This window comes from Apaloderma vittatum, unplaced genomic scaffold (assembly GCF_000703405.1).
Source record: "Apaloderma vittatum isolate BGI_N311 unplaced genomic scaffold, ASM70340v1 scaffold8079, whole genome shotgun sequence".
Classification (NCBI taxonomy): Eukaryota; Metazoa; Chordata; class Aves; order Trogoniformes; family Trogonidae; genus Apaloderma; species Apaloderma vittatum.
The window spans coordinates 78,441-104,409 of record NW_009733499.1 but is presented as its reverse complement, the minus strand read 5'-3'; the positions used below and the strand labels follow the sequence as shown (position 1 = coordinate 104,409).

Here is a 25,969-nt window from a genome sequence, read left to right as displayed (position 1 = left end):
CCTAGTTTTCCTCATACCCGCCTAATATCTTTTTACACATTATATTTCAGCTGATTGCTAGTGTCCCGGCTGATTGTCACTGCTCTGCCCGGGGACAACAGACAACACAGCCTCTGTGACATGACATAAGCTCCTTCACTGGCTTCAACATCACTCTCCCACTGAGCTGTGCCTTATCAGCCAGTCCATTCAAAGCAAATGACTGGGACATAATAAAAGCAAACAGAAAATATACAGAAAGAATGGCAGCCGTGAGGAAATATCTCCTTTGTCTATCTTTGATTTAGCACAATTTTTTTTCTCATTCGTGCTTGTGTGCAGCAGGAAAGAGATGGTGGGTGAAAGCCATCTGAGCATTTCCCTTGATTTGATTGCTTTCATTTGAGAAAACTGTTGATTTCTACCCAGACATGATTTGGGGATGTCAGAGTTGGTTTCTGTAGGTGTCCATGGTAAATTGAATTTGTGGTAAAGGAGGGGCTTGGATCCGTAAGTCTTGATGACCACGGGGTCGGGCACTGCATCATGCCCGATCCCTTCTCTGCTCCAAGGGCGCTGTCCCTGTGGTTCCTGCTCAAGTTGCTGATTGCTCCGAGTAACACCGGGTCTATAATTCACCGGTAATCACAAGGGGTTTTCTGGTTGCACGTCTGTACTCAGCCACACCACCGTGCTTCTGAGGAAGGGTGAGTAGGGTGCGGTGGGGGGGCTGAGCAGGACAGGTGCCCTTGGGCTGGGAGGGTGAACTGCAGCCTCTTGCTTAGTCCTGGCACTTCTGCGAATGCTGATGACAGCCACCACCTTTGCAAGGAGTTACATCAGAGGTTTTGAAATCTGCATCTGCTTGGGGAATGAAATCCATATTAAGGCAGTCTCATGGCATTGCCAGGGTACCCGAAGACACAACTAGCAAGGCGCCCTTCATCTCCGAGAGTCTGTGTTGCTGTGATGTGCAAAAGTACAGGTTCCTATGAGAGGCTTTAGTGAAAAGGCACGCTTTTTTCAACAACCAAGAGACCTAACAGGCAGCTTCTCTTCCCTTGAAGTCTGGACTTCGCATCCCTGTGCTGTCAGCTGCAGCCCATCGTCTGCGACTCATGAGAATTCTCTCCTGAGGACTGCAGCCGCGCTGCAACTTCAACAGCACACACGGTAATGGAGAGGGAGAAATGGGAGCAAAGAAAGGTGTAATGAATGAGAGGAGAGAGACTAAAAAAAAATCAATGTTTACAACTCCACTTTGATAAGATTTTTTTACACAAGATACTCCGTTAAACAACAACAAAAAAATCTTAAGGCAATTAGATCACCTTAAAGCACTTGACGTGAGTATGACCTTTGGCTTTTGCTGTTTTTGTCTGCTGGGTGAGATGCAGAAATCCAGCTGATCCATAAGGTAAATTTTCTGTTGCCATGGCAACATGTCTTGTTCATGTTCTCAGTTTGGAAGGGAGATTGTTCCACATTGCTATCTCATGTCTAGGGCAATGTTCTTTGGTGGCAGAATTTCTTTGTTTCAGTACATTAATGCTACAATTCTGTTCTTCCTTTCCCAGCTTATGGAAACATGGCTCAGCCTGAACATTCACCTGTAAAAATACAGCTATTTGCATTTTTTTTGGTAATAAGAACATTCCTTAAGTCTGGAGGTAAATGTTGATCTATTTCGATAGCTTGGGTGCAGCAACATCCTGATGCTGTGAAGTTTCATCATTAAGTGAAAACAAGATGGAATCACTCCACATTTGCTTCCACGTGGTTTGAACAAACTAAAGAATATCCTGAAGTAGCGAGTCTTATGAAAGAAAAGAAATTTAAAGTAGATCCTGCCTATAGTGTATATCTTACATATTAGATTTCTACAGCTCTCCATGTGCTTTCAGTCAATTCAGATTCAATGCCTACGTACTGCAAATTCCTAATTTTGATCAATTCTTGCTTAAGGCCACAATGCAGTTTCTCTTGTTTCTTTTACCACCTTTAGTTCTCTGTTTTTCCACGTAGCACCTTCACCTTGTTCCTAAGGTCAGGAGTCAAGCAGGAGCAGGCGTCCTGGTTTCTGTTGGCTCAGCGCAGTCAGCAGCAGCAGGAGTGGCTGCACACAGCTCTGGAGGGTTAGGAAAGCACAGAGACATGGGTTGGCCTAGTGTGATACAGCTTGGAGGTTTCACAGAACAGAGGGCTCCTAGTTTTGGGTAAGAAGGACCCCTTTCTGGTCATGTTCCCCATTTCAGTTGCGTGTGACCTTCATTGCCTTTCTAACCTGCTTGGTTTCATTGAACTCATCTAGTTTTTCTTTCCAAGTGACTTCACACAAGGGTGCAGCACCTGTGGCACTTTGCACAACGCTTCTTCTTCTTCTTGGGGTGGAAAATGGTCAGGATTGCTTCATCAAAGACAGTCTTAAGGCCTTTCTGTGTGAGGGCTGAGCACTCCAGGTAGCACTGTGCCCCGATCTGAAAGAGAGGAAAGAAAAGGTGAGTACCCACTGGTAGGAGACACAGAGTGACCCTGTTCCAGCATCATTCTGTGTGCATATGTGTCCTGCCATAGAGAGAAGTACAGACCTTTAGAAAAGGGGTCAGGTCTTTGCTCTGTTTTCTATCTGGCTGCCTACGGACTTAAGGGATAAGTTCAGGTGGTCATCCTGAGTGAGGGAGCAGAGACGAATGTCGACATCAGTATCTCCCCACAACGGGTTAACTGGGAGCAGCAATTCCCTGCATGACCCTCCAGAGAGAGAGGAGGGCTGTACCTGTGTTCGACTGCTGGACCAGGAGCTTGTCCTCCTGTCTGTACACGTGGTGGGGGGGGTTCAAGGAGGTTCTGGGTCATTAGCTGAGCCCCTTCAGATACTTGGCTCTTTCCCCTGACCTGTCACACCTGTGTCCTGCCTCCTGCAATGCCAGGGAGCTGCTGCCTGAGGAAGAGCTTTCAGCTGGCTTCCGGGAACTGAGAAGTATCATCGTGAGATGGGAGCCTCCTGGTGGTGCTGGCACACACACACGAACACACACAGTGGGTTGGAAAAGCAGCCTCAGTTTATTCAGCAACCTTGTCACTTAATCAGCCTATTTAGCTAATCATAGAAACATAGAATCATTCAGGTTGGAAAAAAACCTTTAAAATCATTGAGTCCCAACATTAACATAACAATGCCAGGATAGATCATGTCACTAAGCACCATATCTACACATCTTCTAAATGGCTCCAGGGATGGGGACTCCACTACTTCCCTGGGGAGCCTGTTCCAGTGCTTGATAATCCTTTCTGTGAATAAACTTTTCCTAACAACCCATCTAAACCTCCCTTGAAGCAACTTGAGGCCATTTACTCCTAGCCCTATCTCTTGTTACCTGGGAGAAGAAACCGACCCCCACCTCTCTACAACCTCCTTTCAGGTAGCTGTAGAGGATGATAAGGTCTCCTCTCAGCCTCCTTTTCTCTAGGGTAAACAACTCCAGTTCCTTCAGCTGCTTCTTGTAAGACTTGTTCTACAGACCCTTCACCAGCTTTGTTGCCCTTCCTTGGATGCACTCCAGCACCTCAATGTCTTTCTTGTAGTGAGTGGCCCAAAGCTGAACACAGGATTCAAGGTGTAGCCTCACCAGTGCCAAGTATCGGGGCACAGTCACAGCCCTGGTCCTGCTGGCCACGCTATTTCTGATACAAGCCATGTAGTAATGGGTGTTCTCACTGGCCCTGGAGGACGGCAGCCTGTAGCAACACCTGCAGCATGTAAGATGGAAACGGCTGGGGTCCAGAAGTCTGCACTTCAGGGCTTGGGGAGGGGTTTTATCCCCCTGCCTTCCCAAGAGAAAGGTGCAATAGCAAAGAAACCTTGGGAGCTCTTTCTTTGCTGCTTGAATTGCAATGGGTAAGTGAGAATCAAGTTTTCTGTACTTTTCTAAGGCATAGGATGAATTTGGAAGGAGGTGGCTGCAGAGTGATGTTTGCCACATGCATCTCCCGGAAGAAGCCTCAACAAGAAACACCTGACTCAAGTAAAGCAGTCAGTAAAATCTGTTTTAGTGCCCATTTGCCATGGGCTGCCCTGTGTGCTTTGCTGCTTTCCTTAGAGCTCAGTTGTGGATCGCAGCAGAAGAGCAGATTCAGGAGCCACAGCCTGCGTCTAGATCAAGCCTGTTTGAATTACAGTATTTAATTTCTGGCTGGGACCAACCAATGCACCATGGAGGAGTTCAACTCAAATGAAATAAACCCAATGGAAAGCCACGATCAATCAATTTCTTGGAACCTCAGAAAAAGCAATTACCTCCTTTGCCAGCTTCACGCCATGCTCGTAGGTGAGTGGTTTCTCCTTCATGTAAAGCAGTCGAGCCAAAGTTTTGGGGTCATCCCGGAGATCAATCTGAGAAAATACACAAACCCTGCGCTCAGTAACACCTTGCTAGGATTCTTGAGACAGATATTCGTAGCTTTACAAACCAACAGTCATGTCCTTGCATGAGGGCTTCTGCCCTCCTGGCATCAGATGATACTTCAGAAATGAATTACATGTGCATTTTCCTTTCAACTTTTTCTTATTTAAAAAAAAAAATAATCTTTTTTTTTTCTATTTAATATGAATTGGTTCTAATTGACATTTTATTGGGCCACTGCTCAGATAGCTGCAGTACATAATGACACGATTCTCAGTAGCTCTCACAATGTGTCTTGGAAAGTGTTGGTGGAAGCCTGAGCTACACTGGAAGGGGAGGCTGCTGCAACCCTGCACTGCATCACCTGAAGAACACCCTGACAGCCCAGTCAGATGTAGTTCAGTCTGACTAGATCAAAACTAAATCTTTTATTTCTGTGTAAAACATCAAAGTGAAGCATTCTGACATTCCAAACCCATCAATTTTTGGAGTATGTGATCCAAAGAGTAATACTTCTATTTTAAAATGGGTTTTTTAGATTATTCCAGTGTGGAAAATACAGTGTTTGAATGGTTGGACTTTCCTATAGCATGAAGATTTTGGTTTTGACCAGAAACCAGATTCTGGTTTCTCTTACTTGGTTTAGATTACTCTCCAGTGTTCGGACATCTTCCAGATTCGTATCCCTAATTCTCATAGTCTTTAATGGCTCTGTGTCTTGGAAGCAAACCCATATTTAAGGCATTTTAATTTGATTGATAGATTTACAGATTTTAAGGCCAAAATAAAGTGGTTTGATCGTTTACTGTAACATTTACTATAACACAAGCAGGATGGTGAGTCACTAATTGCAATGTTGATGTAAAGCATGAGGGAGGCTATTTCCTTCCCGTGTCTCTAAGTAAGTAATTGTCTTAATTATTTCCATTCTTAAAAATTAGTTTGAAGTTTAGCTTCTGCTTCTAATGGCAGACTTAGATGGGATTATTTCCTCTTGCTAAAGGCCTGTCAGAAATCTCTTCTCCCTGTATGTATTTATGCCTTGTTGCCACATTAATATATATTTGATTAAAAAGATGAGTTTTACTGTTCATGACTAGCACGATGAGGTGTCTGCATGTTGGTTTCCATTCCCAGTCCCTGAGTTTTCCTCTAATGGAAAGTCTGGCTGCATTTCACATAGGTTGAATAGGAAACCTTTCCAGAGAGCTCACCTCCAGCCACTCTTGGGGTGGAGTAGCAGAGGCTCTGAAGCCCCCCGTGACGGCAGGCAGTTTTCCGGGAAGTGTTACCTGTGTTCCTATGAGGACGTAAGGCACGTTGGGCATGCAGACTTTCAGTTCAGGCACCCACTCCTCCTGGACATTGTGGTACGAGGCAGGGTTCACCACCGAGAAGCAAATCAAGAACACGTCCGTGTTGGGGTAGGACAGGGGTCTCAGCTGGTTGTAGTCCTCCTGCCGGGGGAAAACGCGTGTTATGGGGTGGGGACATCACATGGGCTCAACACTGTCCCTCCATGTTCCTGTACACTTGGAACCTCCAGAGAGCTGCTGAAAGGGAAATCACCCCTCAGGGGTCCTGTTTCATCAGCATCTTTACCCAAAAGAGCTAACATATTTTGTGTGTGTGTATTATCCCTGGTGATGCTGTCACTGGCGGAACAATAAAAACTGATCTTGAGGCTGCATATAGTGGCCTCAGCCCTCTGGCAATGTGGCATCCTGGGGATATTATTTGACCATCACAGCTAGCTAGTATTTGCTGATGACACAGACCTCTAGGAGCTTTTCTGTTAATATTATGCACTTTCTATTCTCCAGTAGGTATTAGGGACATGACCATATACAACAAATATGGGTCTCTGGGTTATTTGGTGCCATTGCAGTTGGGTATGATAAGTGTCAAGATGTCTGTCAGCAGAAGACACTTGCTTTGAAAGCATGAAGCAGATCAAATCCAGCCTGCAGTGGCTGGCTAAATCACTGAGGGTGATTTAGTGTTTCCACAAGCCCTGAACTGGGGAAGCAGAGATATTTTCTCTATGGGCTAGTTGTGAAGAGGGTGAATGGAAATGACACCCAGCTCCCACAAGTGAGTTAATAGCGGCAAAGTGGTTGCCAAGACGATGGAATCAATGAAGCAATTGCATTATAGAGACAGACAAGTTTTATCTGGATGCAGTGGGTTATGAGGATCTGGCCTGATTACAGGACATTAATCTAGAACGTAAAAACTGATACCGAATGTTTGCACCTCCATTAAACTGGGCTGCCACCAGATGCTTGGCAAAGGACTTTTTCTACGTTTTCGATTTAACTGATGCCAATCAGCTTCCTAAAACAGCCACGAGGTGGCAGCAAGGCCTTGAGGAGCCACGATTAAGGCTTTTTGGAAAGAAATTGGCTAAATATAACTAGTTTCAATATTCCAGACGTGCACATTTAGAGGGGCTGGAACTTACTGTACCATTAAACTTACAAACTAAAATCCATGAGTGCTCTGTCTGCCAGTGACAGCTACAGGGTTGTGCATTTCATTTTATTTCACTTGTTCCTTTGACGCCCCAAGAAAATCTTTTCTCAGGAGGAGCGTTCCCGATTTCCATTAGCAGTATTATATAAACCGTAAGCAGGGACAGCCACGCATCACACAGCAGAGGTCTCATCTCCTATCACGGCACGCGGGACCTTGCATGGATTTGCACAAGCACAAATGCTGTGGGTAAGAGTTGATGGGGGCTCCTGCATGTGCTTTTATCTGTGGGTTGCCAGGAGCCTCCAGACCACAGCAGACAAGGACCCTGCCTCTTTTTGTACCTACTGTCCAGGAGAAGGCTGTAAAACTTTGCAGTGGACTCTTATGAGATATGGCACATTAGGATAATTTCTCATTGAGAGTTGTTTGAAGTCAAACAAATAAGTAGCGTAAAAAAGGTGCCTGGACATTTGCATGCATTTGAGGCATATCCAGAGGTGCTGCAGCTGGTGACAGCAGCGTTTGCGAAGGGATATGAGTCCTCATGGGCTTGAGCTGTAGCTGATCACTGTTTTGTTTCCCTGGCTCGTGTTTGCGTTTTGATGCCTGTTATCTGGAGACCACAAGGCTTCCCAGTTACACTACATGGCCACTGGTTTGGCATGGAAATGGCAGTGCCAGCCTTGCCCTGGCTGAGTTACCTGCCTGTGACTTGCCAGGGTCGGGATACATCAGCTGGTGTTGCTCCCTGTTGCTGTTATCAGCCATGCAGTGTTTGGCTCCAGGAAGTACAGTAAACCTTGCATTTTTTTATGTTGTTGCCTGCTGATCTCCCTGTCACATCAGCCCATTAAAGGTCTCCTCACCTGAGTCCAGCCTGGAGGAAAAAGACCACTGTTTTTTGCCTGCTAGGCCGTTTGTGCCAGAGATGCAGAAAACCAGATACCCCAGATCTGGGGTCTCTGCCAGCTCTCTCTTCAGGCTGACAGAGGGTCCTGCTGCAGGAGTACTTTTTCCAATTGTTATTTCATTAGCATATGGTTTATAGCATCGTAATGTCAAGTGCTATTTTTGGCTATGACTTCACACTGATGCCTTTGGAAAGCCACACAACGCAAGGAGAAGGAGGGAGGAAGCAACCCAGATGATCTGTCCTTATAGCTCAAGCATGTGGGAAGCATCATCCTTCCAGCCTCCACAGAGATACAATATAGTCATCAAGAAGTGATTCATGCTCTGAGTTTTGACTAGAAGGCCACGTCCTCTGGACTGAGGTCTGAGAGGGAAATGAGCTTGATGAGCTAGAAACTATGCTCGGAGGCAGGTGGTGCTCTGGCTGCATTGAAGCAGGGATGGCAAAATGACTGTGGAGGGGTGAAGTTTATCAAAGAGGCAGGCCAGGGTTTCTTCTGGCTCTGGAGGACAAATAAGAGGATGTGTTGCTGAGGAAATGGGTGGCAGGTGGAACTGTCAGCCCTACAAAACAAGTAGAAATATTAAGGCACAGGGAAATCTGACTGAGAACTGAATATAACTCCAGTCTCGTTTGCAGTGCTGCCAGATTGTGGCAGATACGCTTCAAGCCCCACGTTTGTAAGCACTGGACATGCCACAAAGACTTGGGTCATATTTTGGGACTGGCTTTTGGATCATCTGTTTGCACCACGTGCAATATAAGTGGCACCTAGCTAGCTATGAAGTGACTTGCTGCCTACATACTTACATGCGATAGGAGTAGAATGAAAAAAAGTGAAACCTGAAGCATAAAAGCCTCAGTCTTGCTGAATGCAAGTTTTTCTGGAAGTGACAGACTGTCCTGATGCATTTTTTGACCTCTCTGCACACTGCTGCAAAGTATATTCTGTAATAACGGGCCTTCTGTGATTCTGTGATTCTGCAAACAGGAGGGTCTCCTTCTGCATTGTTTAGGTCTCTCATAGCAGTCAGCCATGGCCAAAAAAAGCACATCCAAGAAGTGCTCCTGTAAGCAAAGCCCTGCTATCTAGGGCTGCCAGGTCTCAGAGAGTGAAGCAGGATCCCAAATTTGCCTTCCTCTCCTGCAGTGCCAGCTCTGGTTGGGCGAGCTGGTGGATGTGGGTCCCAGCCTTCCCAGGCTGGGAGGCACATGGGACCTGCTCCCTCGTCTCTCTCCAGGTGACTCTTCTTCAAGGTTTCTGGGGATATTGTGGTCCTTTCTTTATTCTTCCAGTTGCTGACATTTGGAGGTAGGAGAGGGAAATATCTCCATGAAAATGTGTTGTTCCCTGTACCCTCTTCTGCCCTTCTCTGGACAGAGAAAGCAATGAGAAATGCTTTCTCCTCCTCTCTGGGGGGTGAAATCAGCCCACAGACCACAGCTCTTCTGCAAACTTTTATTGAGAGCATGCTGTATCAGACTGTGAGAAGTGGAAACAGTGAAAGCATTATATGTGTAAAGAAAGGATGTGGTACGGACTCTCCTGTAATGGACACCTTTGTCCTGGGAAAAGGGTTTTGGGTTGGATGCCAATCTGAATGGGTTATCATTTAAAAAGTCAATAACAGCTGGTGACCGATAGGCTGCTGCTGTATTATGTTGGTTTTCTGATCTTGGAAATTGGAATTCTTCTCTGTACCTTCAATGCCACCGTGTGGCAAATGTAAGAAAACATTAACTTTATACAAAATGTCATATTTGCAGCAGGAGGTGCATATATGGGAAGCTGAACAGTCCTATCAGGCTGTAGATTTTTGCCTAGACAAAACTCAGTGTTAGGCGTGTGTGTTTACTGTCGAACCAGAATGAAAACTCTGTGTTAGAAAACATGAAGGAGGTCAGCAGTTCAACCATTACAACTCAAAACTGGTTGTTAATGTTTGTCAGCCCCTCCAGACAGCATGAACAACAAATCCCAGTGTATGGTACTAACAAACAAACCATGGGAAATTGAAATTATAAATATTTTACAGTAATTTACCTGTCCTGCAGTGTCATAAAGTCCCAGCAAGTGTTGTTGTCCTCCCACAGTCACAGTTACTGGAAAAGAGAAACAAGAGATGTTGTTTATGTAGAAGCCAGTGGCCTCATTTCTGTGTGTTTTAATCCTAAAATGCCAGTAGACTCTTGTGCTAGACACATTAGCATGTGTCTCCCAATGTGCATCCTAAACCAGGCACACCTATCCAACCCAAGTCGAAGGCAATCTACAGTCACGAAAAAGCAATTCATTAATGTCAAGATTTCAAGAGGGATGAGCTGCACAAGCCCCTGCTGTCAGGGACCCAGAGACCAGAGGACACTTGTTTCTGACTCTGAAGCCATCATGAGGTGCTACGACTTGTAAGCACAGAATTCCTGCCTCCCCACCATGAGTACTGGGGTAGATTTGTCATGGATCATTGAGAGAGGTTCTTTATTCTTATATTTATTCTAGGCTGTGAAATGGTGAAGAGGCAGTGCTTGGTGTTTGGTGGGTCTTAGTGGAGATGTGCTGCCTTTTTGGGCAACCTGTCCTGTCCTGGGTTATGAAATTGCAGGTCAAGTGGGAGAGCTTAATATGTGGGACTCCGTGGTGGATGCTTCAAAGGACAGGGAGGAAGAGAAGCACTAGTATTTGTAGGGATTTTGAAAAGATTCTGTTGCAAATTAAGGGAAGCATGGCTTAGTTTATTGATCACACCTGGCACATTTACTCCTCCAGTAGGAGTCACTTTGAGCTTCATTTTGAGCCCATAGACATTGGTGAAAATGTTGTCTCAATGCTTTGGGATGAACCCTGTCATTAGCTGATCTCAATAATTAGTGTTATTTTGCATAAAGGATATGATCTGTGTTAATGACATTTAGTTAAGCAGTTAATCTGCTTAAATCATTACTATTCAACTGGAAAGAAAGGGAGGGGGGAATCCAATTCCACCCATTAGTCAATAGGAAGACTTCAAACATCTATTAGGAAGGTTGCTCAAAATAAAGGTAATCGTGCACCTTATGGACTATTACTTTTTTAAGCATGAGGGCAAATGGCTGGAAAGAACATCGAGCTACGGCTGGGATGAGGGGGCTAAGACTGATGCCTACCTGCTAACCACAGCTTGCAATCCATGAGGGTTGGGAAAGATTAATAGCTACTTTTGTTAAAAAGGAGGCTTTAAAACATCACACCAGTTCTTGCTGATTTTTTTTTTTCAAGTGATAAGAATTTTGTATGAGCAAAGCACCTACCCAGCTTATAGAAGTTAAGAGCTCCTGCACTGGGGGACAATGTCTTATTTGAAATCTCTTAAAAGTCTCTGTCAGTGTGGCTGGACAGGTTGATTATTCAGCAGCTTTAACTTGCTTACAAAGCGACACAGTAATTTTGCTAGCATATAAACAGAACAAAACTGACACCCTGAAAATACAAAGGCTCAGCAAGGACCAGACTTGCTGATGAGAGCAGGACAAGTTGTGCTCACCTACTGCTAGGGCTGCCTTGTGATGTGCAGGGGAAAGAGGAGATGGGAAAGGGCTTGAGAACCCTCCTCACCCTCCTCCGTTCAGGAGGTAGGCCCTACACAGTGCAATTCCCAGGGGAACTCAAAACAGGGCTAGTTGTTTGAACATGAATGTCCATGGGTGGAAGAGCCCAGGGAAGAGGTACTAGGGCGGGGAGATGGGTACCAATGCAGACAGAAGACAGTCCAGATGCCCCATCTCCTTTCTTCAACCTGGTTTGAATAAAATAATTTGAACTATATCTAGCCAGAGCCCTGGTTTTCAACTTTTAGTGATGTAAGGAGTCTCAAAATGTCCTGATAAAGGTAGGAACTGTCCTAGTCTACTGACAATACACGTGCTTTGCTTAGCTCCTGCCCCGGTTTGAGAGCACCAGGATAAAAGTTCTCTGGGGCTCCTGTCACTGGCGGCAATCCTAGTGGGGGCGAGGAGGGGCAGCTGTGCCTATGGGTCAGATAGGACGGGGCAGGTGACCCAGATGGACCCATCAGTGTTCCTTCCCATGGTGCTCAGTATATAAGGAGAGCCCTGGGGTCTTTAGTGCCTGCTCAGCCTGAAGTCTTGTTGTCTGCTTTTTGTTATCTTTCTCAGTGCTGCTGATATTCCTGCCTCTTGTTTTCATGCTACATAGGAGCACAGTTTGATGGGACAGATTGCCTTGCTCTGTCTCTCTAGGTAGGTGTGGCACAGCTCCTTTTCTGTGGGGTGTAGATTTTTTTTTTTGTTTATTTGTTTTGTTTTGCTTTGGTTTTTTACTGTCATTGGGACTCTGTGCTTGGACACTTCTATCTGCTGCTGAGTCCAGTCTGGGACTTTTCTGTTTGGGACTTTGTTGTCATCCAGAGGGTGTGGGTTCTGTATGAGTGTATTTTTATGATATCTTTGAATATATTTACATACTTATATAATATCTGTATGTAATTAAGCATTTTCATTGTTATTGTTAGCATTATTTTTCTTTTTTGTTAAATGGGTTCAAGATAATTTTTTTATTTTTAACCTCCAAGACTCTCTCCCTGGTTTCCCCTATTATCCTTCCCTGGGAGGCTGGTAGTGGGCATTACACAGTGTCTGTCGAAGTTTAGTGGCTGGCCCAGCCTTAAACTTCAACATCTCCTTTCTCAGAAGCAATGAGGCCACAGGTGGTCCTGCACAGCTTACCAGAGGCAGCTGGGAGGTGTCTATTTTTTTCCTAGTTGCAGCCTTGGCCAGCCTTCAGTCTGCCCCTGGGACAAGAAGTGCAGGAATCGGATGTGTTCTGCTGATTTTACTCTGCTCAAGGACCAACTGTGGGAGAATGTACCCTTCAGCTGAAGGAAATTTTTCAGCTGAACACAATTTTCCAGCTGTGGCGTATTAGCCATGCTCAGCTGGCTGAAGTAGCGTTTAGGACTCCATGTGAATGTTAGTGACACTGTCAATCCTTGGTTGAATTTGTATGGAGTCTGCAGAGCCCCTCTGAAGTGGGATACTTGGGACAGCTGTGTGGCTGTGGGGTGCATGGAGGTGTGGGTGATCTAACTGGTCTGATAAATACGAAGAGACATTTGCCACACATATGTGCTGAGAAAGTTATCCAGCGCTACCTCTCATGCTGACAAACTGGGCTGAGTCCTGCTCACAAAGATCGGCTCAGGTCTTTAGCATTTTAAAAAATTAAGTCACACTGAAATTGACTCTGTCCAGGCTTTGGGTTGCTGTGAAGACTTACTGGCCCATCTCTTGGTTGTATCTCACTGACAGCTACACTGGCAAAAAACTCTGGTGTAGGTACAGTTTCCTATCTTGCTCCAGTAGTTAATATTGTTTGGAGATAAGCTCTTTGGATAGAGATCTGGTCTGTCTCTGGTGTGCTTTGCTTTGCCAGAAGGATAAGCTGCAGCAAGTCCAAAATTATTATCTGTGGTCCATGAAATCATGGTGGAATTTTGCAAGAGGTTTGTGGAGCCACACACTGAACAGTTAGTGACAGCTTGGGCAGGTAAGTTTGGCTCTTGGTGAAAGCTGAGGAAAAGCTGAGGTGGAATAAAGAGGCTGATGGTGTCCTAGCATTGACCTCACATACACCTGGACTAAGAAATACAAGGGTTTTGGGAAAATAACGCACCAAGTCTATCCGGCTTTCACATCACATTTTAATTCTCTTTATAGCATCCTGTCTCTTATGAGTCCTACTGTGAATTTCTGTGTGGTACCAGTAATAACTTCTTTCTTTCTCTCTCATTTTTTTTTCCCTTTACTTTCCCCTTTTCTTTTCCTCAGCAGTGTATTTTCTTTCTTGTTAGTTGTTCTAATATGTCTATATCAGAAGATATCCTTCTTGTCTACGTTGCTTCTCTAATTTTACAGCTACCACCCCAGCAAAACTGTCTTGTTGGCTAAACTTCATCAACAGGCAAGCTGTTGTCCTTGGATTCCTGGCTCTGAATGCAGTGGGGACCAAATGGCTTGCACTGACGTTTCAAATAATCACTGGCTCTTGAAACAGCAATATCTAAGTTAATGTACTGGTGCTGAAGTTTCCACCACACTTTCATGCAGGCAAAAGAGATGTCAAAATAAATGGCTTTTGTCTGTGAAAACATTGTGGAATCTTTATACTAGTTTATCAGTTTGCTTCCATCAGGAAAAAGATGGTTCAGTGTGCCCACTTGGTAGGTCGTATTTATGAGCTGAGATTGCTCTGCTAGATTTGTAGGCCTTACTTTTTCAGTAGGCTTTATTTCAGTTTTCTTTTACTTACCTTGTTGATATCTTTTCCCGTTCTTACAGTGGCCAAGCCTATGGGAAGCCAATGCAGAATTCCTTCCCCGTCAGTGGGGTAATGCAGCCTCTTTTACAGGCTTGTGAACTTGGCTTTATGAGCAGTCTTGGAGTAACAAGATAAATATGAACTCTCCTTGCTGTTTACTGGCTATATTGATATATTGATTACGCACTGAAACAGCATGTACACCAAGTGCAGTGGGGACTGAAGTTAAATGTGGCTGGATACTTGCTCAGTCCTGGTTCTCATTTGGCTCCGGTCCATGTTGCATCAGACGATGCTTCAGGACAGATATTTTCCTCCCTTCATTGGGTGATTCTAACCAAGTGCAGCATGTGTAAAACATTGCTTTTAAAATGTTGGTTAAATCATAAATTAGCTGGGTATTGCTTGCTAGAGCTTGAGTAACTATTTTTGGGTCACTTCCAGGGCTTTGTTGCAGGTCTGTGTGTCTGGGGTTTTGCTAATGCGCTTCAGTGCAGAATTCTGAAACATGCTGCCCTGTTTGAAGGCCACTGTGGAAAGGCAAGGTGTGAGATGCAGTCATTACGGGGGCTGGATCTGGTATGTGGACCATGAACTGATCTGAGCTGGGAGCTCTGGTTTTAAATAAGTGGTTAGTTTGTGTTCCTGGAGATGATATGACAATTTTTGTTGATGTTCTTGTTGTCCGTGTTGCTCCAGGTCCATCTATCAATGGTCAGTTTTTAGCTAACTCCTCCCCTATTGTGTTTTAGTTACATGGTGTCTTCCCCATGAGAGTGGTGAGACAGTGGCACAGGTTGCCCCATCCCTGGAAGTGTTTAAGGCCAGGCTGGATGGGGCTCTGAGCAGCCTAATCTAGTGGGGGATGTCCCTGCCCATGGCAGGAGAGCTGGAACTGGATGATCTTTCAGGTCCTTTCCAACCCTGACAATTCTATAATTCTATGATTTACTCACAGCAATGCGCTGGTGAATTCGTGGGACTGAACTTGACCTATGGAAAAGTCCTTCAGCCACACAACAGCAGTGCCCATGATCTGCACTGACAGAAAGGGAGGGCATAAACTACCTGCTGCCCTCCCAGAATCTGTAGTTTTTGATTAATAGCTCAAAGCAACACGTAAGTCTCTGGTATGGCACTGAACTAGGATACAGTAGCTTGGATGTGCTGAGCTGTGGTACAGGAGGGTGGATGTGCACAGTACGGGGAACATTTCCATGCCTGTGAAAAAGTGCTTGCAGAACTGAATGACTGTTAAACAGCTAGCCAGAATATACACCACAACTTAGGCAATGTCTAATGTGATACCACATGGAAGAAGTGCTCTGTTCTAGTGCCCTCCTGCCAACAAATTAAGGTTCAGCTCCTTTGGAGAGAGATACCAGGAGGCTGATAGCGAACAGAGATGGTAGCACCTATCTGGATGGAAAGGCTTTCCTGCTTTTTTTTTGGGCAAGATGGACTAAAGAACAGGTTTTTGGTCAGCCACAGTGGAATTTAGATGGAAGGTTTGCCTTTTTACTGCTTTAAGTGATGGGTAGACATCTGACCAAATTTTTTTGGGTTTTAGATAGACAGGTCATTATACATGTGCCTTACAGATTTCCTTTCACTTCCAAAGATGCTTGTTCATATGGGCTTCACTCAAGTTTTAAACTCTTGGCTTCAGCTCAGTTTCCCAATGCTACTATACATCAGATTTGTTTGCTCCTGCATGCATTTGTTAGGTGAAGCTCTATGTGAAACTGTAACTGGATCTGATTGATATGTTAAATACAGAGGGAGGATAACAGTGAGAAATAAACAGTAATATTTGTCTTTAAAATACATGTATCTTATATAAAATGTATGTATTTTTCTAATTTCTAGTTGAATAAAATTTTCAGTTGACGAGTGAAATATTTTGATTTGATTTGTGGCACCCTAATCATATCCAGCACATTTGGAAAGGGGAAGGGTTCAAATTCTTGAAGGAACATAGACCTTATTGCCAAACTAATGGGTTAACTGCTCCATACTTGGTGGTAGGGGCTGGAATCACAGTGTCACCTCTGAGGACTAGAGCAGCTGCCAGGGAGGTGAGAACTCAATTTCATTCTCCTTGCAGTAAATGAAAGAAGCTGATACACCTTCCTTGTGAATATGCCCTAAATCTGCCACAACACCAACCTATAAAATCAGAACATTTTCAGCAATGCCAGAAACATTTATTCCCAGTTTCCTCTGTCAAATCATTCATACAAGGAACGGAGTCCACCTGCAACTATGAAGGGAGGTTATGTGTTTTTGGGGGGGGGCTTTCCTCAGTATGGACTAAGTAGAACTTCTCAGCAGGGGGTACCAGTCAATGATTTTGTTAGGAGGTTTCACTCCCTTTCTGATAATAATCTTTGCAAGGGTCAGCTCAAGTCTAGACCACATCTTCAGGAGCAAATGTGTTGTCTGTGGACTGCAGCAAATGCCAGAGTGTCTCAGGGACTTCAAGTTCCTTCCTCTGTCACCTTTCAGAGTGATTTCTGTGAAGTTACTGATATACTGAATATGGTGTGTTCTCCAGCATCTAATATCCCTGGGGACGCTGGCAATGAGATTGCTTGCTGGGTAACCTTTTCCTTCCTTCCTGAAAGTAGTTCTGCGAAAGGTTTTGTAATGAACTAGGAATCCCTCTCATTCTCACCGATGTCTTCTGTTCTTTGGGGCTTACCCCAGAGAGGACAGGAGTGTATTTGTAGAAGAGTGATCTTAAAAGTTGTTTATCAATTGTTGTCTTTGTACTGCATAGCTCCTAAATAAGGGTCTCTGTGGCCAAAATGTGAGGATCCCCCACACATTCCAATGAGGGACCAAAGCTCAAATATGTCTCAGAGACTTCTAGATGTCTAATTCCTTTTGGTTCCCACAATCATCAGACATTTCAGTAACTGAATTGAAACTATACATCCCAGGCTTTAAGAAATATTCAAGAGGAAAATAAAGTAAATGTAGGCAATGCTTTTTGGTAGGTGCATTTATTAATATATTTTTGGCCATATTTGTGTTAAAAAATATCTTTCTTTGATCTAGGTGAAGAATTTAAGGAAAGATCTGCCAGGGATCAATCCCTCACATGCTCCTTTGATTTTGATTGGGTCGTTGTCTGGAGAACCTCACTTGAGCTGTTGTGGACTAATCTTCATGAGATGTTACGCTGCTGCAGCTGAAGCTGGGAACACTCAGAAAAGCTGCAAATGAAAGCCCTAGGGTTGCTACAGTTTGGCAGCCACCAAAGGAAGATGGTCAATAAAAGAGTAAGAAAGACCTTAGCATGTCCCCATCATTCAGATCAGGAATGACAGACACTCAGAGAAGCTCTAATGACAGCTTTCCACTCTGAATAGAAGGCTATTCTTGCAGTGTTCTTCCTCTGAAACATTCCCTTTGCTTTGACTGAATGCAATGCTATGACATTGTGTGGTCAACACACTCTGGGCAGATAAGAGCTGGCGTTACAGGACCTTTGGTTCACCCAGGGTTTGCCAGTGCCTTGTGACTCACGTCTTGGCCATTCTTCACTTCCACATGTGAGGGTCATCTTCAGGAAACTAAGTCACATGTTGCTCATGGTACGTTCCCCCTTTTTCTCCTTTGTGACAAACAAGATTTGATTACTGCCAAACTGATTTACTATGTCAGACTTATCCTGTAACTTCACTGTACTCTTTCTGAAAGGAAAACCAAAAGTATGCTATTTTGTGCTGTCATTGGCCTAAATATTGAACTTCAGCTGTAAATTGTACTACATATTTTTCTTTAATTACTCTTGTAATCACCTATCACGAGCTCGTAGAGGCCTCTGAGAGTCAGAATTTTTCAAAGGAAGGGCTCTGAGTAAATCTCACCATTTTCTGTCACCTCATCAATGAATGAGATCCATGTCCTGCTCAGCAAATATTCTTGCCCATCAGATATTTACAATATCTGAGAAACATTTTCAGTCTGCTCACTGTAGTTTAAGCATGGGGAGGCCTTTGGGGCCAGGATTCAGCTGATTTCACTCAGTGTAGCTCTTGGCCTAATGAGGTGGTGAGGAATTCACTGCTTTGTCTTTAGGCCACAGCCATTTAGTGATTTTTAAGGTCAGACAGGACTTGTAGCATCATTTATTCTGCTCTAAATAGTTTATCTAGTGTCTTCCTATCAGGCATATTTTCTTATTCTTATATTGTTCTTGTAGCTCTCTTCCAAATTTTTTTTTGAAGAGCCGCTACACTAGGCAGTGAGGTCTAGAAATAGTTTCATTAATGATCTAGCCAGAAGTGGTAACATGACTTTCCTGTTCCTACCTGTCATCCCTCAGTGGCTGATCTAAAGCTTGTGTTGGTTGATTATTCCCATTATTGTAGTTCTCTATGGTTTTCTTAAGTCCAAAGTCAAGTCATTCTTGCTTTTTGTATTTACAAGTCTTTATTATATTCTTTTTAACTCTGTGGCTGCATGGAAAAACTGGAGACTGTAACTCATATGCCCACTGAAGGCATCTCACAGAAGGGCAGGCAAATAGTCATGCTCCTGCAATGCCCTCATAGTATGGAAATTAATGTTAAAAGAGTTTTGGAAGTTTGGAATTGACTATGCAGAGACAATATGTTTCTGGTACTTCTGGAAGCATCAGAGAAGTGATATCTAAATGCTTTTCACCCTTTCCTTTCCAGACATCTCCCCACTACCTTTAGGGACTGCTCTTCACCTTGGACTCCTGTTTCTTGCAGAATGGCAAGGAGTGCCTTGTCCCCTTATGAGTCTGAGGATTCCAGTGGGATTGGCAGGAAAATGCCCACCCCCAACTCACACTGCAGCTGTGCTGAGGAAGCAGGCTGACCCCAAATGACAGCTCAGTTGTCCCATTCTGCAACAGGAATAGATTGATCCAAACACTGTCATACTACAGGCAGATTCATGACCTGTACTATGTGGGAGTTTTTTAGCACCTTGAGATGAAAAGAGCTGTTCACAGCTAGATGTTTGCTATGCAGGGACAGCAGAGGAGATGTACCAGTCCACCAATAATTTTTATCCAAGCTGTTGAGATGAAATGCTGTAAATCTTTCAAAATACCTCAGCAGTCAGACTTCAGCATTGGCCAGTGTACATGACAAAGAACACAAAAGCAGCGGAAGTGGATTAAGAAGATCAAGCAGAATGACTCTGGTCCAGAAGTGGATGAAAGAGAATGGAAATTCCCAAAGCTTTCAGAAAAAGAACAACACTAAAACATGAGCCAGCTTCTTCCCAGTTGTGGGTCATTACTTATTTATAGACAGCCTGAATGAAGCTGATTTATCGGAATCATTGGCCTAATGGTTTGTAAAATTAACACTGGAGGATTCCCTGGCATCTTCGTGAGTTATTGCTGTGCTGATCGATCCTTGGACAAATTTGGCTTTGCTGATAGCATGGTCCAAGGAACCTTGGGGTGTCTGCAAGGAAAGCTGTGCCCAGTTTCTCTAGTAATAAAGTCCTGAGAGAGCTCTTGGGACCTCAGTGTTGTGCAAAGCTGTGCTAGATGGAAAAGGCTAACATGATTAGAGCGCTTGGGGAATTGAAGAACAATTGACATTGTGTCCAAGAGAGCGTTTTGTTAGATTTCTTTCTGTCTGAGAGGGCTGCGCGCTGCAGCAGACTGGGAGGTGCTTCCTGAGCATTTCAGTTCACGGTGCACCATCAAGTGTCCCTGTGGAAGGCAGTTCTGCTCCTGAGTTAGAAACTAGTAATAACTGCCTAGGTAAATACACTAAATTTGCAGGCAAATAGACTCCTTTGTGAGTATTTCAATAATGCTCTAAATGAAGGTCTTTTTACTGAAAGTAATAGCACTAAATCCAAGCAAGTGCTAGACAGAGGAACAAACAGCATTAAATAATATAAATAGAACCTGATCAAATTATTATAAATGTTATGATTTCTCCTAAATAATGAAGAATACTAGTTATCTTCTTAACCCTGATAGAGGGGAAGTGCCCTTCTTGTGATCACATGATTATTTGTAACATTGAGATGGCTAAAATAATAAAAATTTGCCTCTGACTGCAGTATGAGCCTACTCAAAAAATGTAAGGCAGAAGGTATGTTATTATCTATATTTTGATCTCTCTGAAATATTTTTTAAAGCTTCCATCGCCATAGCACGGTATCAATTAACATGTTTATCTTGAGTTGGGCTCAAATCAATGGCAAAGGTGGTCGAGTTCTGAGGTTATTAAAGAGTAACTGATAATTGGACTAGTTTTATTTGTATTTTAACTATCTGTGCTGACCTGCAAAAGACCAGATGCTATGGTATTTTCAGTTTATTTTAACATAGATAAAGTCAGTCAAAGCTCTTTGAATTTACTCTTTACTATAACCAAATTTTGTAAAGTATGTATTGAGAATTTCCTAATGGTGATGCTGAGGTCAGGCTAAGTAAATCAAGGGCTGTGACGTTTACTCCAAGGAAGGAAAAGTGGGAATAAAGGGAGCCTTTGCCTAGCTCTTCTCTTTTGTCCGTGTAAGGCAACAAGTCATTCCTCTAACTGCAACTGACTGCTAGGGAAAAGACTATCTCCAAACTTACGTCAAGCATCTGGTTATCAAGGACACATGAGACTTGGTAAATAGCATCAGAATAAAAGAAAGATTAGTGGCAAAATGAGACAAAATTCGCTGAAATGTGTCCAGGCAATACATAGTGTGTTTCACAAAATAACTCCAGATCATGGGGACAAGGCTCTCTGCGTGGTTGAGGGAAATTAAGGCAGCTCTCTGCTACTTCTCTTCTTGCACTGCTCAAGGATTTTGCTGGTTTTTTTTCGCTTTTGTTTTCCTGGAAGGGAGAGGAAAGCAGGCTGGAGAGGCAGTGCTGCCTTACAGAACTGTCTCTTTGCTGTTAACACTGTCTTTCTAAAAACTGTGGTGATCTGCCTTAGTCTGGGTTAGATGGCAGTGGGAGCAAATAATGCTGATGGAAGGGCATGAAATCTCTGCTCTGCAGTGGACAAGCCATCCTCACTGTGGGCTGCATCTTCAGAAGATGGAGTAGCTACTTCACAGTGACTTATACTGGCAGAAGATCCTATGCTCTGAACTTAACAGATGTCCCAGAAGCTTGGTGAGAAGGGCACTTCAGCAAAAGCATTTTAATCCTCAGCACTAGGACTCTAGTGCCCTGAATTCTTTGAGGACTTCGAGGTTGACAATTCGGGGAGCTTTCATGTCTGGAGTTCCTGAAGAGTTGCTGGCTAAGAGTGGCCAAGGGACTACTTGGGCACATGATCTCTGCTGGCTGTGCTTGTTCTCAGTATCATCCTGCATTGAGCAGTGTTTGTAATCGTAGCAGTACAGCCAAGGAATGAGGGGCATGGAATTAAGATGGACCAGTCCTGGATGCTGGATCAGGGTTGGGGATGTGATGTTACCTCAGCAGCATCATTAGTACTACAGTTTGCACCAGACTTTGGCACATCCTACTGCTGCTGGACTTGATTCAAAGGAAAATAGATTCTCTATTTACCAGTGTCTTCAACAAATAGTACAAATGCCAAAGCTAGAAAGGAAGAAAAATATATCTATGATATACACAGAAGGGAACAGGAGTATGTCTTCCATAGGAAGCTGATATGAGGGGAAATACGACTGATGTGCAAAAATATAACCTAGAAAAGAGCTGCCAGCTTGGCTGCAGTATGTGCAAAGAGCCCGAGTCTCCTCTTCATTACCTTCAGGTGCCAGGCAAGCTGACCAAACCTGTCCTGAGCCAGCTGCTCTACCTCATGAAAAGTTGTAGCTAGTGAAGGGCTGAGGTGTTTTGGGTGCTGCATTTGGGCACAGACCTGCCAGGTATGTGAGAGTGTGTGTGTGTCCCCGGTGCTGCCATGTGCCTTTGAACAAGATGCCTGCAGTCAGCCCTGTTCTCCAGCTCAGAGAGCAGAGCGGTGCCTCAGGCATCGTTCCGGAGTTACGGTAACGTAACTTAAAATAGCATCTGATCCTCTGTGCTGTGAACAACAGCTGAGGCAGGGGCACGTTTTGCACATTGAACTGGATCTAGCTGTCTGCAGCGTAACACATCATTGCGTGACATGCTGAAGTAAAGTGTGGGAGTTCAGGAGTGTTCGGTTTGCCCAAACTCCAGCACTTCCGTAGCTAACATTTTATATACCATCAGTCTTGTTTTGGGCAGGGAAAGGTTAAATGATGTTTTGAGGCTCCTTCTAATACCACCCTCTGATGCTGTGTCTGAATCTTGTTTAAGTTTGATCTTAATGCTGGCTTTTTCTGTGCACGCTTCCCTATGAGGCTTTGCTTGAAAGGGCTTGAAACTCTCCTTAGTCCAAGGAGGACCCACGACAGAAAATCGGCTTTGCATTTCCCAGACAGAATTGGGACCATCATCCTTAACACTAGGGCCAAATTTCAGCTGCTATTTACCCTGCAGCTCGCAGACATTAACCAAACTTTTGTGCAGCAGCTCTAAATCTATATTACTTAGGAAGCAGAAATGTTAAACACCATAACAATCTTGGAAATATTTAAAGTTTCTGATAAGAAAATCTGAAGTGAAGAAGTATTTTTTTTTTCCTTGACTATCACAAAGGTTTTAAATGCTGTTAATACTCTTTCTACATCCTGCTGAGAAGCCTTCCACTTTCCTCACCAGCGTGGCAACCGCTCCAGACAATGAAGTGATTGTAAGGTCAGAAACGCAACAGATGCAGATGGATGAAATGCCTGGTCTTACCCCTCTGTGTGTTTGTGTGTGCATGCATGTGGAAGGGAGAGGTGAGAATAAACCTGAGCATAGGGTACTCTTATCCTTTTTTCAGGAATAATTACACTCACAGACAGTGAGTGATCCATGCAAAATGAAGCACGCATAACCTAAGAGAGGTGCTTTCTATCACTAGACATGACTTGGTGGCCTTTTTTGTACTGACTGAGTTTTGCAGCACAGCAAGTGGATGAGTACTGGCTGAATCCCAGCCCTGGATCTACAGAAGAGGTGCTAAAGTTCCTGGTTGAGCTGAGGTCAGAGGAATTTTTTTTTTTCCTTTAGAAAAAATAAATCCACACTCCTGCATAGAGCCGGATAGGAATTTTCAGCTAGAAACTGTAATTTCTGCAGAATCAGAAGTTTCCATGGGAAGCTGTCACTTTCAGCAGAGGAGTTCAGCTGTTCCCACTGGGAGAAATGAAGTGAAATGATGTGAACTAAATGACCCTGATCTGAACTGTTCCCCTGGTTGAAAAGACCTGAACCGGTTTATGTAAAGCTGTTTCCCTGCTCTAACAGTAACGAGGAGGAGTAACCCCCAGGGGGGATCCAGCCCTGCAGACCCAGGATGCCGGGGAGGTACCACGGGCATGGTGGGAGCCGATGGCTTGCCAGGCAACGGGCAACACAGTTGGACAGGAGGCAGAACACAGATACTATCATCTGGGCTGTCAGCTGCCATGGAGTGCTTTTTACAATGGTGAAAATGAGGTTTAATATGGAATCCAAAATTTTCAGGTTGTTGCAAATATGTTACATCCAAAGCTGGCACGACCACCACATTGATTTAAAAGTTTTGAAGTGAAACTGTTGAGATTTTTCAGCAAAGCAGTTTACTTTTTTTTATTTGCAGAAAGCTTGCTCTTACAAAAATTTTAGAATTTTTAACCTTTCATTCTCATGGACAATGAAAATTAATTCTGAAATATGTAGCTTTTCCAAGTGACAGGAATTTGTGATGGGATTCTGCTCTCACCAAAACTCTTTAAACTTTTAAGTTAGGATTAATTGAACTTTTCTGTTAATCGTTCCATGCTTGAATACAATCTTTGAATCAAATGTTCTAATTCAGCTAAATTTCCAGGAATGTTATTGCGTTCCCTTTTAGCTATAACTCCATTTAGACTGTATTTACTCTTGAAAAGATTTCTTAGGTTTCATTCACTTTTTCTTCCACCTTGTGAACATCAGAGGCAGCTCTGCTGAGCTCGGAGGAATTACTTCTGGTTGGGAGAAACATCATTCATAATGTCTTGTAGCTGAGGAAGGAAAAAAGTGAACTATTTTTGAAACAAGCAGCATAGATTTCTATGTAAATTGTTAAAATGTTTTGATCTTAAAAAGCAATGGTCACTAGTTGCAAAAGAGTAGAAATTTGTGATGAAAATTTTATAACATTTCCTTTCTGCAAACAGTCAGCAAAATAGAGAATAGCGGCTGATACCTCAATTAAAAAAAATCAGAATATTAGACAATATGAAATCGGGCATCTCTGCAAATTACTATTTCATCTTCCAGAAATATTTTTTTTTATTTTCCACCTAGCTTTATTTAAGGCTATATTTGCTTAATGATTGACTGAAATATGCAGCTTTTAAAAAAGGCATTTTGAGAGACTGTTTTAAACACCGTGACAGGTAATTTTTTCTGTTTCACACAGTTCTCCTGAGAGCCCAGTAGTTTACTCCCCCTTGTTTTCTGGAGCTTTAATCTGTATTAGAAAATGTTGACACACTTCTTCAGCTACATGAAAGTGCTACTAATGGGAATCACATCTGACTTAGAGGAAAGGGTCTTTGAAGAAAAATCACAGAATATTGAAAATAGCGGAGAAATGAATCGAAGTAGAATACCTACAGCTACTTCCCGCAAATGATTACCAAGTATGATGTAAATTGCGCCTTTGATTTGAATTACTGGTTAGCACAGCGATGGGATTTTAAGCAGCGTATTTTACACAATCAGATGCATGAAAATCCTTGTTTTTAAGGAAGATACTGTTCTCCATTTCTATTTTTACAATGGCAACACCTCAGATTATGACCCCATTGTATTAGGCTGTTGCAAAAGAGGGGACAGAGGCCAGCCTGGCACTGCAGAGCAAACACGCCAACAATGAAGGTGGAGAAAGAAAATTTCCTGTTTCATGACAAGGGAAACGTGGTGCGCAGAGGGAACACAGCCCTTTGGGTCTGCACTGGACAGCTGGGGTGTAAAATCCCAAGCCTTAGACGGTGTTTTTTTCTGAAAACAGAGGAGTCTTTAGGTTTGGCCATGGTTGTGGGCAGCACATCGTGCTGGGTGATGCTCAAAGCCTGTCCTGCTCATCCCTGTGGGACATTCCTGGGCCCTTTGCTCATGCACGTGCACGGAGCAGCAGAGAACCGTGTGCGTTGCCCACGTGCGCTTTCAGAAAACCAGAGTGCCTTCAATAATTTTCTTTGAGCTGATTTCTCTGACAAGATTAGAGTGGTTAAACATCCCTGCCGCTGGAAATTGATTTTGACCATCAGCAGGGCAAATGCTTGCCTCGGCTGTAGCTGCCTGGCAGGGATTGTTTCTCTTCAGTAGCTGGGATGTTGCTGAGTTTTCAGGCATGCGGTAACTTTCCATTGATTTTTAATGAAACAGTGATGATGGTTGTATAAAAAGGCACCTCGGGTTCTTGAGCTGACTTGGTCCAGAGCTGAACTTAGCAGATAACGATTTTTCCCAGTTCCTGCCTTGTCAGAGTAACGTTTCTGACAGATGCCCAGAAATTCATTCAAAAAGTGCATCTACAAAGACATTAAATTAGACACTTCTAAGCTCAGCTGAAGCAGACTCTTCCACATGGAGAAAAGCCGAGTTGCGGAACACTTTTTTTTTTCTTGTGCATTTTTGGCAATTTAAAAGGGTTTTGAACGTTCTTGTGCATTCTTGGAGTGACAAATTTAGAAAACACTGAGAAATCCACAACTCTCTGCTTTGGTACCACAAGAATGGAGTGAACAAAATAGCATGCAGTGTTTCTAACCAAGTTGAGCAAAGAACTGGAAGAGCAGCAGCAAACGAGACTGGCTTGTGGCTGAGCACCTGCAGATCCACATGGTCAT

General features: G+C 43.7%; 1 protein-coding gene across 1 annotated transcript in view; it reads right to left on the bottom strand.

The window, feature by feature from the left end:
- Positions 1 to 2,007: 2,007 nt before the first annotated feature.
- RHOJ (ras homolog family member J) overlaps positions 2,008 to 25,969 on the bottom strand; it is a 54,567-nt gene continuing 30,605 nt past the window's right edge. Inside the window, exons 2-5 of the mRNA XM_009875924.1 lie at positions 9,818 to 9,876; positions 5,675 to 5,839; positions 4,277 to 4,372; positions 2,008 to 2,456 (exon numbers count right to left, since the gene is read on the bottom strand). Of these exons, the coding sequence (XP_009874226.1) occupies positions 2,310 to 2,456; positions 4,277 to 4,372; positions 5,675 to 5,839; positions 9,818 to 9,876 (467 nt within the window). The 3' untranslated portion in view covers positions 2,008 to 2,309. The remainder of the gene's footprint in view (positions 2,457 to 4,276; positions 4,373 to 5,674; positions 5,840 to 9,817; positions 9,877 to 25,969) is intronic.